At 38.0% G+C, this 14,465-nt stretch overlaps 1 protein-coding gene across 4 annotated transcripts in view; it reads left to right on the forward strand.

Moving 5' to 3' along the window:
• Window positions 1–12,003, forward strand: part of MBTD1 (mbt domain containing 1) — a 67,104-nt gene extending 55,101 nt beyond the window's left edge. For all 4 annotated transcript variants that reach the window (XM_080826252.1, XM_080826249.1, XM_080826251.1 and 1 more), the window contains exons 14-17: window positions 605–687; window positions 1,165–1,399; window positions 1,899–1,976; window positions 10,890–12,003. In XM_080826252.1, the coding sequence (XP_080682378.1) occupies window positions 605–687; window positions 1,165–1,399; window positions 1,899–1,976; window positions 10,890–11,008 (515 nt within the window). In that variant the 3' untranslated portion in view covers window positions 11,009–12,003. The remainder of the gene's footprint in view (window positions 1–604; window positions 688–1,164; window positions 1,400–1,898; window positions 1,977–10,889) is intronic.
• The last annotated feature ends 2,462 nt before the right edge of the window (window positions 12,004–14,465 follow it).

Consider the following 14,465-nt stretch of genomic DNA (forward strand, 5'->3'; position numbering starts at 1 on the left):
TTGAGATGGTGAGGTAGGTAATTGCACACATAACTTTTGTTAAAAATAGATACAGGCTAAAGCCTTTGAGGGAAAGCGAGTTTCCATCTTTAGAGTATCATGTGACTCTAAATAAAAGAGGCATACCCTTAAATATCTCTCTCAAGGCTTAACTCTAGTGTCTTTCCTAACTTCAGTATCAGAGCCTTGGGTTTTTCTCTTAAGAAAAGAAGGGGGGAAAACTAAAACAGAGGTCTGTAAAAATAGTATTTCCCCAACCAGTTTTCTTTCTTGGAAAGACAGAAAAGTATCACTGTGAAGTATGAAATGCTAGATTGTTCTAAGTCTAGGATTTTAAATGCAAAATTCTGGAACTCTTGTGGTAGACAGGAGAGAGACACTTGAATTACGTGAGTTAGGTGCACCTGTGTCTGTCTAGAAACGAAAGAAAATCCTTATAACGTGGAGGAATGGTTGCATTTGAATATATTAGAGCAAGAGTTAAAAGTTTATTATATAATCTAAAAATCTGAGCTCTCAGTGTGTACTAAGTTAACTTTTTATCTACATTTTAATCTTTCGCTAATTTAAATAAACTGCTAATTAAATGAGGTCTGTTTTTCAGGTTACACAAAACTTCCTTTTAAATGGTTTGACTACCTCAGGGAAACTGGCTCCATTGCAGCACCAGTAAAACTATTTAATAAGGTAAGTTGAAATAATGGCATAATAATTATGTGGAGTTTTTTTGATGCCTCACAAATGCAAATCATTGTTGATCAAAATGTCTTTGCTTTGTATTAGAATTTATTAATGGAGATTAACAAACAAATATACAGTAATGAAACAATATATTTTCTTTACCAAGATATGAAGCTTGTTTTCAAAGTTGGCTTCATTTTTAATCTGAGTAAAATAGAAATGAATACATTTTCCAACTAGTTTCTTATGTAACTTCACCTTCATATGTTTTTTTTTAATTTTTAAATTTTTTTATTAACATATAATGGATTATTCACCTTCATATGTTTTAATAATTAAAGAATTTTTTAGGGTTTTTTTGTTTGTTTAAATTAGGTTATTTGGTTACATTGCCTCCTCCCCACCCCCACCCCCCCCTTGGTGATAGTGGACTCGTGCTGCCTTCTTTTCACCACTGGTAATGTTTTGCTTCTTCTATGTCAGGATGTTCCAAATCACGGATTTCGTGTAGGAATGAAATTAGAAGCAGTAGATCTCATGGAGCCACGGTTAATATGTGTAGCCACAGTAACTCGAATTATTCATCGTCTCTTGAGGATACACTTCGACGGATGGGAAGAAGAGTACGATCAGTGGGTAGACTGTGAGTCCCCTGACCTCTATCCTGTAGGGTGGTGTCAGTTAACTGGATATCAGCTACAGCCTCCGGCTTCACAGTGTAAGTTGGTATACAGAAAAGGTGTCCTTTTGTAAAAATCAGCAATTCTCCAGAGGACTGTTTCACATAAGTCATCTTGTGAGCTCACAGGACAAGAATATACCTTTGTCTGATTGGTTGCCAGGTAAGATCTTAAGACTGAACAGTGCTATCACAGACTCAGACCATGGGTACCACAGCAGTGTGAACCCAGTAGCCAGTTACATAATGACTCTAGACAGAAACACCATAGTAAGAGCACCCTCCAAATGCAGCTAGACTTGTGTTAACGAGTTTGAAATGATAGGCTAAAATGTATTTTACAGAATAAGTGCTTACTGAATAAATAATGGAATCTGTCTGGTATCATGGGTGTTACAGGAATATGCGCCCTTATTTTCAAAGCATCATGTACTTTTATAAGCATAACGGTTTGGGTAAAGATAATTCATCTAAGTTGTATGTAGAGACGTGTGCTCGCAGTGCTTATCTGGTACCAATTTTCCCTTTTATTTTTCAGCGTCAAGAGAAAGCCAATCAGGTTCTTCAAAACAGAAGAAAAAGGCTAAGTCCCAGCAATACAAAGGACATAAGAAAAGTGGGTCACCACATGGTGTTTATATACATTTCCTAAGCTGTTAACCAGTTGGGGTCACAGCATTCTCGCACAGAAACTAACATCCCTTGTGAGAGCCGGTGACTGTGCATTATGTATTTTGCTTAAAGGTGCAGTATGCCATAAAAGGCAAACCTCAGTAATGAGAAACACTTCTATTTTAGTGGGCAGGAAAAATGATCACCATAATATTTTAAAACATGTATGGTGAAGAAGAGAGTACAAATAGTTCTTGAAATAATATGTAAACCTACTGAAAAATTTTTTAATCTTTTTTGTAAGACTTTAAAAAGGGAAGCACTTGATATTTACAATGACTTAGAGCCTAAGAAGCCCATCCTTACCAATCAAAACTCTCCTTCTAGAATAAGATTTTGTAAGAAATTCAAGTTGGTGGAGAACAAAGTCAGGCCTAAAAGTTTTTTTCTAAATATGCTTTCTGTATTATTTTTTACCTTACAATGAATGGTTATTGGCATTAATAGTCAAAATAATATAGACTATACTGGTAGCCCTTAATTTTTACTCTTTTTAAAATCTTTTTTCCCCCCACATAGGAAGCCACAGGTTTTTCTCTTCATGACACTCCTCGTGGACTATTTCATTCTGAGATAAGATTATTTTTTTATAAAGATACTTTCAAAAGTAAAGAGTACATTTAAGGGTTAAAACTAAAACATATTTTTCCAGCTGATTTGCCATATGTTCATATAAGTTTTAATCTGTTTCATTAACTACCAAGAGACTGAAGCAGCATGAAGAATCAAACATACCCTTACTTTCTGATTATAGTCACTTGTTTTATAGTTGTTGTTGTTTTTCCCACTGGGGGACAAAAAACTTCTACCAGCCACTACCTTGGTGCTCTCGTGTCCTTCCAGCATGAAATTACGTCCACCTCAACACTGATAACCTCCAGGCCTTTCTCTCACTCTTTCTTTTATATCGGAGATACAGGCCTCCCGTTTGTCCAGTTGCTTTTCCCACTAGCTGCTTGTCAGGCTCAATACTCACCTGAAAGAACTCTAGAGAACATTGTCAGGCAGGCAGATCGAAGCAGTCCCCATGCCTCCGGAAACAAGGAGGAAGATTTCACATGGAGGCTTTGTCAGTGGACTAACCATAGCACGCATGGTCACTAAGCTTTCTGTGAGCTTGGATAGCACAGGCTATGTTAGCCTGCCTTTTCACTTTCTGTTGGGCAAGACCGAGATTCAGAATTTTCTTTCTGAGGTGTTGAACTAAAAACATTTATTATTACGTGACATATTTTTTAGAAATAATTTCTGAGCATTGGGTACACATTCCTCCCTCACATTCACATGCCTCCCTCAGTGTGATTTTTGTGGGTTTGTTTCCACCTTAAGGGGTTTAACGATTTTGAATTAATGGGCCAGGGACATGGGAAGAAGCATGAAACTAAAAAAGTTATAGTATCAATATGCCAGTTTATAGGGACATTTAATGGTACCACATTTCTTGATTAGCTGGGGAAATGAATTTATGTGTAAATATACCATGTTCTTTAACTGTAATGTTTTATAATAGCTCTTAATACTATGGCATCATCTCATGCCTTTAAATCGTCCTTTGGGCATAGGAGGGGAAAGGACAGTAAGCCCACAGTCCCTTATTAGAAACCCTTGGGACCAGATATGTTTTGGAATTCAGAATTCTTCAGATTTTAGGAAAGTACAGTGTAGCAGATATTACGTAACATCCCTTCCAGACTCTGGCACATTTTCTGAAGCAAAATATATGTAGATGTTTACATTAAATGGGCCAAATAAAGATTAAAAAGAGTATCACCAAGTGAGGTCTGGTTTTGTTGCCAAAGTGTTATAGGAAAACTGAATTGTGGAATTGAGGATAAGGAATTATAGTCCCATATGAGTGAAGAAGCAGCAGTCTTCATTGTAACTCCCTGTTCCCTTTATTGTTTTTGTATAGCTCACCAGATAGTTCATTAGACATTTTTCCTGCAAAACTTGACTTGCCCAAATAGGAAAGAATTGGGGGTCCATAAATGTAATTTATCCATTGCATGCAGTATCATTAGCAGATCAGCCACAGACTCTTCTCTTTTTAAGTTTGCTTACAGATTATTGTATTCAGGCTCTTTGGTTTCATCTTCTGGCTCCTCAGTCTTTTTGTACTCAAAATCATCCATTGGTGTGTTCTTTGGTAGTGTTGCTTTTTGTTTGGTTGTTTTGCGTTTTGTTTTGTTTTCTTTTAGCAGAAATAGTTGATTGGCTTCATTGTTCTAGCTTGTTTTGCAGTGATCTGTGTTCATGCTACAAAGGGATAATCATTGACCAGTGCTTTTGAATAACGATAGTGTTCTGCCAAGAGAATCAGATAGACAGTTGCGTGCGTGTGGTCTGTCCAATGTGAAAAGCCTTATTTTTTTCAAGGTTTAGTAATTCTAGAGCCGGAAACCCAGCACATTAATTTCTGAACCATCTTTAGGGGACTGTTAGAAGCAGTAGAGAGCTGGAGATCCTCCTTAGATTTTTTACCTCTGAGTGTGTCATACATTAGGAAAAGTCTAAATGATTTGCTGCATGTGATTTTGGTTTGGCAATTGAGAGTTGAATGTGTACTCACTACTAGCTTAGTCTCCAAACCATTTTACAGAAGAATACTGTCTGACTTAGATTTATCTTTTAGTCCTGATTTCGTGAAGCATAATTTCTGATTGCTCTTGCTTTGATCATTCATATACTCTGGAAGAAAACAGATAAAGTTTATAGTCCCAGAGGTATGTAAGTATCTTTCAGCTTTCAGCCTGACTAATGCAATATGTTGGCTCAGTATTTGCAAAGTTTAGAATATCTTTTGCTGGTGAAAACATCATATTAATCTTCAAAGGCTTATATTTGCTTATGAAACTATGACCAAAAGGTGTTTCAAAAGAAATTAAATTGCTTAAGTACTTGTAGGCAACAAGCTTTAAATTTTAGAAATGCTTTTCAGAGTAAGAATTGTGTTTTCTAAAAGACTGGATTATACTCCGAAAGGCAGGAGAGCACATTTCGTATCAGTAAATCCTGCCACCTAGATAATACATTTATTCAGCCATTTAATTCTCCCCAAAAGCCAATCCTTTCGCCTTACATGGCAGTGAAATGCTACCCTACAAGTAGGGTTTTGAAACTTTCTCTCTCTTCCATTGGATTTTCAGCCTCCTTCAAGGTAAAATTTTCTTGAAGGAAGTTAGCCTGCTATTCTCCACACTGAATGTTCTAGGTGGTTCATTTTGCTTTGTTGTATTTTACTTCATTTTATTTTTTTAAGATTTTGTTTTTAAGTAATCACACACCCTACGTGGGGCCCGAACTCACAGCCCTGAGGTCAAGAGTCGTAGTGTGCTCCACAGACTGTACCAGCCAGGTGCCCCACTTCATTGTATTGTAAGTTGATGTAAGAGTCAGGAACCAGGATTCCCAGGCTCTCAGAGACCAGAAGTAATCTCCCCTATCATTCACCCTGAACATACACCCCCACACGTACACACCCTCACAGTCCTTGTTGCCAGAAATACAGACCTTGCATAGTCGGTTCTCTTTTCAGAGTATCCTATGCAACACAGTCTTTCCTAGTTATAATGCACTTTTCTTACCACACATGTAAGTAAAAGCTTACTTTAGTTTGACTTGATATTTAGAGAGGAAGATGCCAGTTGGGAAGAAGCCTGTCAGTTTGTCGAGCCTGCCCATGACAGGTGGGGTGCGGAGGAGCTTCTCTGGTGACGAAGAGTTGACTCCTCCTCCATATCGAACCCTTCCAGCACAGACAGCCCCAGAGGCCTTCCCACCTCCCAGCACTAGCCGAGAGTTCAGTCCCAGCCTCAAAACAGGTAATAGTCCCCTCCGCACCTCAGGTACTACAGGGGGTGAAAGTCTGGGCAGGGCGGTGGGAGACAAAGCATGGTCCGGCATGACAGATGCTGACTCATTAAATTTTTCTTTTTCTTTCAACTAAAAACTTCATCTTCACTAGTCCTTGGGAGTCACTTCACTGAAGTTGAATCATCAGGGAGGGATTTTTATTTTCTTTTAAACCACTTCTTGAGCCTCACATTAAGGTAAAGCTCATCATTTCAGTTGCTGGAATTGCAAGACAACTTGTACTATTCCATGGTTTCATTAAAATAGTTGAACATTTTCCATTGCAGAATTTCATGTGGTGTGACCTGGGCGAGAAGGACACCATGAGGGATCAGCCTGATTAATCAGACCCAAAGATGAGGCTTTTCGTCTCTCACTCACTAGGAAGGATGTGCTTTGTGTTCCTGTGGAATTTGGGGTCTGGTGGTAACACTGTGACCACCACTGTAGTTGAATAACATGAACTTGGACCTAAATACTTGTATAATATTGGTGTTGAATTTGAGTAAAATTTATTCCCATAACTTCATGTTTCTGTATTTACACTGATTCAGTAAGTGACATTTAATTTGAATTTAATTGATCTGGCCAAGCTAGTACATTGTAAGGAAAACTGCAAAAGGTTTAGCCCTTCGTAATTGCTAAGAGCAAACGTGTTATCGTAGAGTACCCGAGAGGCTTCACTTGCATGTGATGAACTTCAGGAGTGAGTCGGGAGAGACGGCTTCACAGCCTAAGTCCTACAGGCCTTGGCATGTGTTCTGCTGTATCCTAGCTGTTGCTTTTAAACTCGGTGGTTTTATTCAGTCGGCGGTCTTCACAATGCCTTTTATGTGTTGGAAACCCTGATGGGACTTGATACCTAGCTCTGTTTTCTTCTTCTTCCTCTGTTTGATAATGTCTTTATGTCCGAAGTTTCTTGGGGTTTTGGCTTTTGTGGGGTGTTTTTGGCTTTTTTTTGTGGGTGTGGATTTTGGTTTTTGCTTTTGGTTTTGTTTTATTTTGTGGGAGGAGGTTGGGGAGGTTTTTGCCTTTTGATCTTTAGCTTTTGCTTCCCTACCAGTGTATTAGGTCATCTTCATCGTTCCTAGTCTGTCTCTCTGAAGATCACTCTGATATCCTTATATCTAGAGGAAATTACTATGCCTTTTTTGTATTAAAAAAAAAAATAGGCTAGGACTGCAAATTTAAGTTTATCTGCTCCTCAGTGGAAAAACGTTCAAAGTCTAAAGAACATTTCAGTTTCTCTTCTTGTTTGTCTCTCTGACTTTGTTTTTGTACTTGTTATTTATGACATAGTCTTCTTTAACCTAAGTCCATTAACTATAGATATTGTGAGCTCTGAATATGTTTGAATTTTTATTGGGTGTTAGTTGTTTTCTTTAAGCATTGGACTAATTTAGGTGCGTGTCAGGTTCTGTGAGAGGTTACTGATTCATGTAAAACAGAACTTCTAGGCTTGGCAAAACCAAAGAACTCCGAGTAGACGCGTGGGATGGAAACCAGGGGGTCTCCTACTTGACACCCTTCTTCTACCGGTGTCTGTAGTGCCGCCTCAGCTGGGGGTACATCTCATGGGACGTGGTATGATCTTCTTTGCTGAAAGTGTGTGGGGACTGCATTCCTGTCTTAACTACCTGAAAGCTGCAGTTTGATTAGCCACTGAGAATTTATTATTTCTGGATTTCCCCAGCTAGGAAAATAAGATTTCCATTAGCTTATCTCCTGAGATGTTAGTGAGTAGAACCCACAAAGTGACTTCCTTTTAAAAAACGGCGCTCAGGAGATGCACTTGCATGGAAGTTGGCATCCGGCCACAGGGTCTCTTTTATTTCATCCATCATTCATTGAGAATAAGGCCTGGAAAAGAGAAATGATTAGCCTGAAGACACCAGACAGTCTTTATTTTAGGTTCCATGAAAACAGTGAAACTTTGCATGAAAGCATTCTACATCTGAGTGAACGGTTTCACCTTTATCTTAAGTTACTTTATTTTAAGCACATTGTTTCCATATTTTAACATGTGTAGAAGCATAATCCCAAAATTCATTGTTAATAGTAAATGCGAATAGTTTCAGAACTGTTTAGAATCTCAGCTTACCTTTCTTATATTTCAAAAAAACAAAAAACAAAGTAACATCGGTTTGAATGGAACGTGTTTGGTCTTGAAGCACGGGAGTTCTTTTCTCATTCATGTAGCCATCTGACCATCCTATAACAAGATACCGTTTCAACCAACCTTTTATCATGGGTACTGCACCTTTAATGAACTTGGGGTTTTTCTTTCCCATGTGTTTATTTTCACAGCATTGTTCAAATGTCCTTAACAATTAATGTGTGTTGGTTAGATTTGAAAGATAACTAGTATATACTTGATACTCTCCATAAAAGCATTTTTAATTATATATATATATATATATATTTTTTTTTTTTTTTACAAAGAAAAGAACTGCACAGTGTTGTTTGCTTTGACTTTCAACAGTCTGATTCATGTTTGTTTTGTTGTTATTATAGGCATAGTGTATTCGCTTTTCTGTCTTTGGGCTATGAAGTTTCTTAACACCATTACCAAAACAAGTACCAAAGTAAAATGAAATGAATTGACATCTCTCAAAAGAGTATTATTTAAATTATTAAGTAAGGTGTCAAAGACCTTAAGATTTATTTTTAAAGTAACCTCTACAGCCACTGTGGGGCTTGAACTCACAACCCCGAGATCAAGAGTCGCATGCTCTGCAGACTGAGCCGGCACCCCAGAGACCAATATTTTTGGAACTAATCTTTTATAACTAAGATCAGGACAAAAAATATTTTTCTATGACTATACAGTTTGACTCTAAAAGTGTAACCATTTTAGGGTACCTGGGGAGCTCAGTTGGTCAAGTGTACGCCTTCGCTCAGGTCATGATCCCAGGGTCCTGGGATAGAGTCCCACATTGGGCTCTCTGCTCAGCAGTGGGTCTGCTTCTCCCCCTCACTTGTGTGCACATGAGCCGCACTCTCACTCTTTCTTGGAAAAATAAGTAAAATCTTTAAAATTAAGAAAGTAAAATTGTAACCATTTTAATATGGTTCCACATGGTGCCACTGTCTAGTTAGTACTTCATGAAAACTTAGCTCCCTATTCATCTAAATACTCTAATGAGTCCTAATTCTTCTCATAAATTGAACTCTTTTCTGTGTAAGCAGTTCCCAGTTTACATCCCATGTATGTGCTCATTCTGTCTTTCCAGTCATAATGGAAAGATCCACAGTGGAAGAAACAAAAAGTCCACACTTTTTATTTGGAGCTCGTGCCTGCAGGCAGCAGACGGGTGCTCTCAGGGAGTGTGAGCACACCAGCACGAGCGGGGGCCACATGCAGCGCATCCACATCTGTGCCACATCTGTGGCAGGCACGGTGGCAGAGGGAGGCTCGGGCTGCCCAGCTACAGAGCACAGCAGCCAGGAAGTTCCCACTGATCACAGCCCCTGGAGATGGCTGGCCTCCTGGTGCCAAGTCTCCCTGCTTTCCCAGGTCTTAGGTGAAATCTCTTGTCTTAAGAGCAGTCAAATTCAAAAAAAACATGGGACACAGGCCAGGGAGCAGAAAGGACACAGTTTGTGACCTCTGATGGAACACATCTGTGTGCTGAAGAAATTGGAGAAGGAAACGAGCCCTGCTCACCACAGGATTAGATTCCAATCAGTGTTACTGTTAGCATACTGGATCACCCATCCTTTCAATTATTTGGAATTTGACCAGCTCAATTTTGGTTAAACAGTAACATTTTTAAGACCTGGACACATCTCTGAGAGGTTGGTAGTTAGATAATTTTTATTTAAAAAGTAGGGATGTAGATAGGAAAATCTCAAACAGCCTGAAGTTTTTGCCCAGGGCTACTGCTGGGCCCCCCAAAGAAGAAATTTCTCTTTCTCATCATCTTTGCCCTCCCTCCTATCCCTAAGGATTCTAACTATAACTAGCATGACTTCAGTGGCTATAAAGAAATCTAAGCCCCACCGAAAATATTAGAAACTGGAGGGAAAAAAAAAAAAAAGAAACAAACTGGAAAACAGTTGTCCACAGAAAACCTCCTGAAATATGACCTGTTTATAAATTGAGGACTGCTTATACTGTTGGATTTGTGCTCAGTGGGTAAAGCATGCTATTCTTAATCTCAGGGTAAAGAGTTCAAGCCTCCTGTGGGGTGTGGAACCTACTTAAAATTTGGAAAGAAAAACAAAAAAAGAAAGAAAGGAAAAAAAGAAGTCCTCAGATAAGGACTCCAGCAGTACTGCTGATAGGTGATACCATTGGCAGTGTTCACTGTTTTGCACCAGTGATTTCTCATTGCCAATGTCAGACAAGTTTCGTTTTGCCTAAAATGATTACTCAAGTTTTCAATGATTTTAGTTTTAATACAGGTGATCTGATATCAGTTATCTTTGTTTTTATAAATATGTAAATTATATATATACATACTACCCATCTTATAGATGATAGAATTCTTTGTATTATTTATAAGTACTATTTTAATATTATCAGATTTATATCTTTTTTTCTACAGGGAGTCTTTTTAATAAAGGTACTCCTTGGAAATAATAAGACTGCATTGAAGTCCTATTTATTGGGTTGTTACTCATTTTAAATATTATAGTTCAGAAGAATGTGAGAAATAGGTCATTGTTGTATAGACCTTGACATAAAAGTGAATACTTCACTGTACAAAAAATTCTAATTGTTCTCGCCAAATTAGTGCTCACTATGACCTTGACCGTTTCATTGAAGATGTCCATTGTGCAGTATCTTACTGTTCCTTTACGGAACTTTCCTTAACTGCTCATATACTTTGGAAATTAAGATGAATTAAATGTTTCTACTGTGGGGGGTTAATTTTTAGAGCTATTGAAGACATGAAGAAGTCTTACTAACTGTAAAGTTGGTGGAACCTGAAGATTTAAAGTAATCTGCATATTCTAGAAAGGCTTAATAACATCACATACATTTATCCCTTTCATGCAGTGACTACATTGCAGCTGAAGGAGGAGTTGATAGACGGAGAGGATTATAATTTCCTCCAAGGAGCATCTGATCAGGAAAGCAATGGCTCTGCCAACTTCTACATCAAACAAGAGCCCTGAGAGGGCTCCAAAACTGAGGGCGGGAGGGGAAGAATTTTACACAGGACTGATTTATAATCCCTCGAGCTGTACAGCGGGGCTATTCTACTGGGACATTTTGCTAAACATAGAAAATTTCAGTTCCAGATTTTTCAGGTGGGTGGGGAAACTATTTTAGTCGTGGGGGGAAATTTTTCAATTTATAAAGATGGACAATTTTTGTGTTGTATTTGAAGCTTTTGAAAGAATTTTGTAATATTTTCCAAGTTTGGATTTATGTGCATTGTTAACAACTGAAATTCTAACTTTTTGGTAAGATTAAAGTTTAGGTAGCAGGATTGAAGGAAATGATTTAAGAAGGATATAGTTGTAAATGCAAATGAACTGTCATTACAAATGAACCTTTTTTGGTACCTGTTGGGAGATTTTTGGGATTTTAGAAGTTAGGCCAGTCACATCTCCAGCTTCGTTTGCTGCAGAAATATGCAACTGAGCCCCCCCTCTCGTGGAGGGTTCATCACCACATAGATCATGGAAGGGGAATTAAATCCGCTTGGTGGCATTTTGTTGTAGCCCATTTTAAATGTTTGTACAGAAATGTTTTTCATTCTGTGAAATTCACTTGGAGTTCTATATGAAACTGGAAGAACTCTGATACTTTTATATGTTCTCTTTTAATTAAAAAATTATTAAAATTATCCTAACACTAAAGTGTTAAACTGGAATGGTTGACCAGATGAACAGGATCTCAGTGTACACGTTGAGGGGTTGGGGAAAGTATAATATTGTCCTTCGTTTGTTTTCTTTTCCTTATTAAAAGACACCCCACAAGAGGGATTCTGATCGGTTCTCTGCCATTTCCCTCCATCTGTTAGATAATACTTAATATAACCACACCCCAAAACAGATGTTCTTCTGTATAACTAGTAGAATCAAATCAAAAGTTGTTTAAAGCCAAAAATCAGTTTAGAATTCAAAATCATTCCAGCTCGCTTTTAACTATCCTGGATTTGTTTAAAAAAAAAAAAAAAAAAAAGCTAATTTGAAAGAGAATTTAATTTTCTTAAAATTCCATATATATATATATATATATATATATATATATATAGTATGAATTGTCTTTTAATTGTATTCAAAATTAATTTTAACAGTAATAACTGATTTGGACCATTTCAGACATTCCCTACTTTAAAATTCACATGGCTTCCTTTAAAAAACAAAAGGATACAAGGGTAAATTGGTGAAAGGTTTGCTCTCTGCATTTTTCTAACTTTCTGAGTTGTGACTGAATGAGAGAGCTCTAGCGTTTACCAGTGAGGTTCATAAACTAAACTCTCAGGAATTAATTGCATCTGTTCTAGAAGTGCTTCTGGGTCTTAGCCTGGCCTCTTCAGAGTGGTAACACTGACCATCTCCTCTGGAATATAGGTAGGGCTAATTAGAAATTAATCAAAATGATTAACCTCTAAAGTCCTTCAGCCTATGGAATGCTTTAAAAAAAAAATGGTAATGGAAAGCCCCAGGAGACCATTTTAGGTAAGATTTTTGTTTGAATTTTAAAATGCATAGAACATTAAAAACCAGCAATTTATTTTCTAAAATATTGCTCTACTTTTGGGAATAATAGCATTGGTAATACGCACAGGTTTACCTCATTCTATGCAAGAGGGGTTAATAACATAAGGTTTTGTAGTTGCTACTGGAAGTAAAATTTGTTACTTTATAGTGTAAGAATGTATGGAATCGCATGTCAACATTTCTTAATACTGACTCTTTAGGGGCATAAATGCAGATCATATCAACGCCAAGTTGATTCTCATGTGTCAAATATATGTGAATTCAGCTGTTAAATTACTGGATATTTATCTTAAACAACCTTACTGAGAGGGACCTACTGTAAATGTGACATCCTCACACTTCCCAAATCTTTAACTTGTAAGAATCTTCCCATAAACGTAAAGCCTAGAAGAAGACTTCCACAGCAGGGCTTAACCACGGTCTTCATTCTCAGGCTCTGGTTCCATGACAGGAGCTGCAGGGTGTGCTTGGCCATACCTGGGGCTTAGGGGCCCCGTGGGGAACTGGGTAAAACCAGGAGGGATTTGATTTGGAGCCTGGTAATTAGTTCTGTGCGCAATGCTCATTTGTAGCCAGGTCTTAGAAGCTTCCAGTCATACAGCAAAACCAGGCTCTGAGTGTCTTTGAATGTCCCACCTGTTCATGAAATGTTTCTTGTCTTGATCCCATGACCAACAGTTAAAGGTTGGCAAGGACTTCCTGTGGTCTCAACACAGTCTGAAGCCCTCCTCGTTGTTCAGGCTCTAACTCCTGCTGCTGACAAACAGAAAACAAGTTAGTGCAGAGGAGAGTGATGTCTTAGCCATAACTCCAGTCGTATGACCCAATAGCCCCATTCTCTTTTACGGTTCAAAATGTACTGCTGACCTTGGGTTTGTTTTCCTTTTTCTCCTCTTAGAATTATTTGGGGATTTTTGGTAGTTTAAACTCTTTAACCTTTTCCTTGCTGTGTATGAGGAAAGCTAAAGCTGTTATCAACTTCTTATTCTACGGATACTAACACGGGTTTTCAGTGTTTGTTTGTTTTTATTATATTAATTTTGCGTGATGTGAATACCCTCTCCCATCAATACTTGTATTATGGTGCTATATATTTGGTAATGATCCTTTACTATTGGGAAGGGATTTTAAAAATACTGTGATGAAACTGGGTTGCTTCCTTTGATTTTCATATTTTAAATAAAGCCACAGTCATTTATACAAAAGAAAAGCATCTGTCCCTGGGCAAATCTTTTGAGGACAGAGGTCAAAGTAAACTGCATAAGGTTTTTACATCATTTCTGTATGTATTTGATATATAGATCAATATCTGTACAAATTTAATCTTTTATTTTCTTGGTAACTTGTGATCACTGAGGAAGTATTTGAGACTTTCTCATGAAGTGTATATAATGGCGTGAAAAATTCCTTCAGAGAAACTTATGTTCCTTTCATTTTTACCAAACTGCAAATTTTCAGCATGGATGTGAAAAGCATTAAAATTATAACTTTGTGTACAAGATGAAAATAATTCACTAAATTGCCCTTTTTTACACAAAATAAAATGTTAAAGTTAAGTTGTATTGGAGCAATTCTTTAATACACTTTGATCTTTGAGGGGTTTCCTTTTTTCTTCAAGATACTGAGTGCCTTCTGCAAGCGAGCCAGGTGCCTCCCTTCCTCACAGAACCTGTGACCTGATGAGGGGAAAGCAGGCACGTTTACTCCCGGCTGGCAGGGGAGGAACAGTATGCGGGGGGCTGTGTGGACATGGCTGCGTTTGAGCCAGGATTGCACAAAGGTGCATGGCCAAGCTGCGGCACGGCAGAGGGGGTGTGGACCGCTGGTGGGGAGAGTCTATCACTGTAGCTAGAACGTGGGGGCTCAGGGTGGGTGTGCTTGCTGCAGAACTTTTTTTTAA

The sequence above is a fragment of the Martes martes genome (genome assembly GCF_963455335.1).
Source record: "Martes martes genome assembly, chromosome: 16".
Taxonomy (NCBI): domain Eukaryota; kingdom Metazoa; phylum Chordata; class Mammalia; order Carnivora; family Mustelidae; genus Martes; species Martes martes.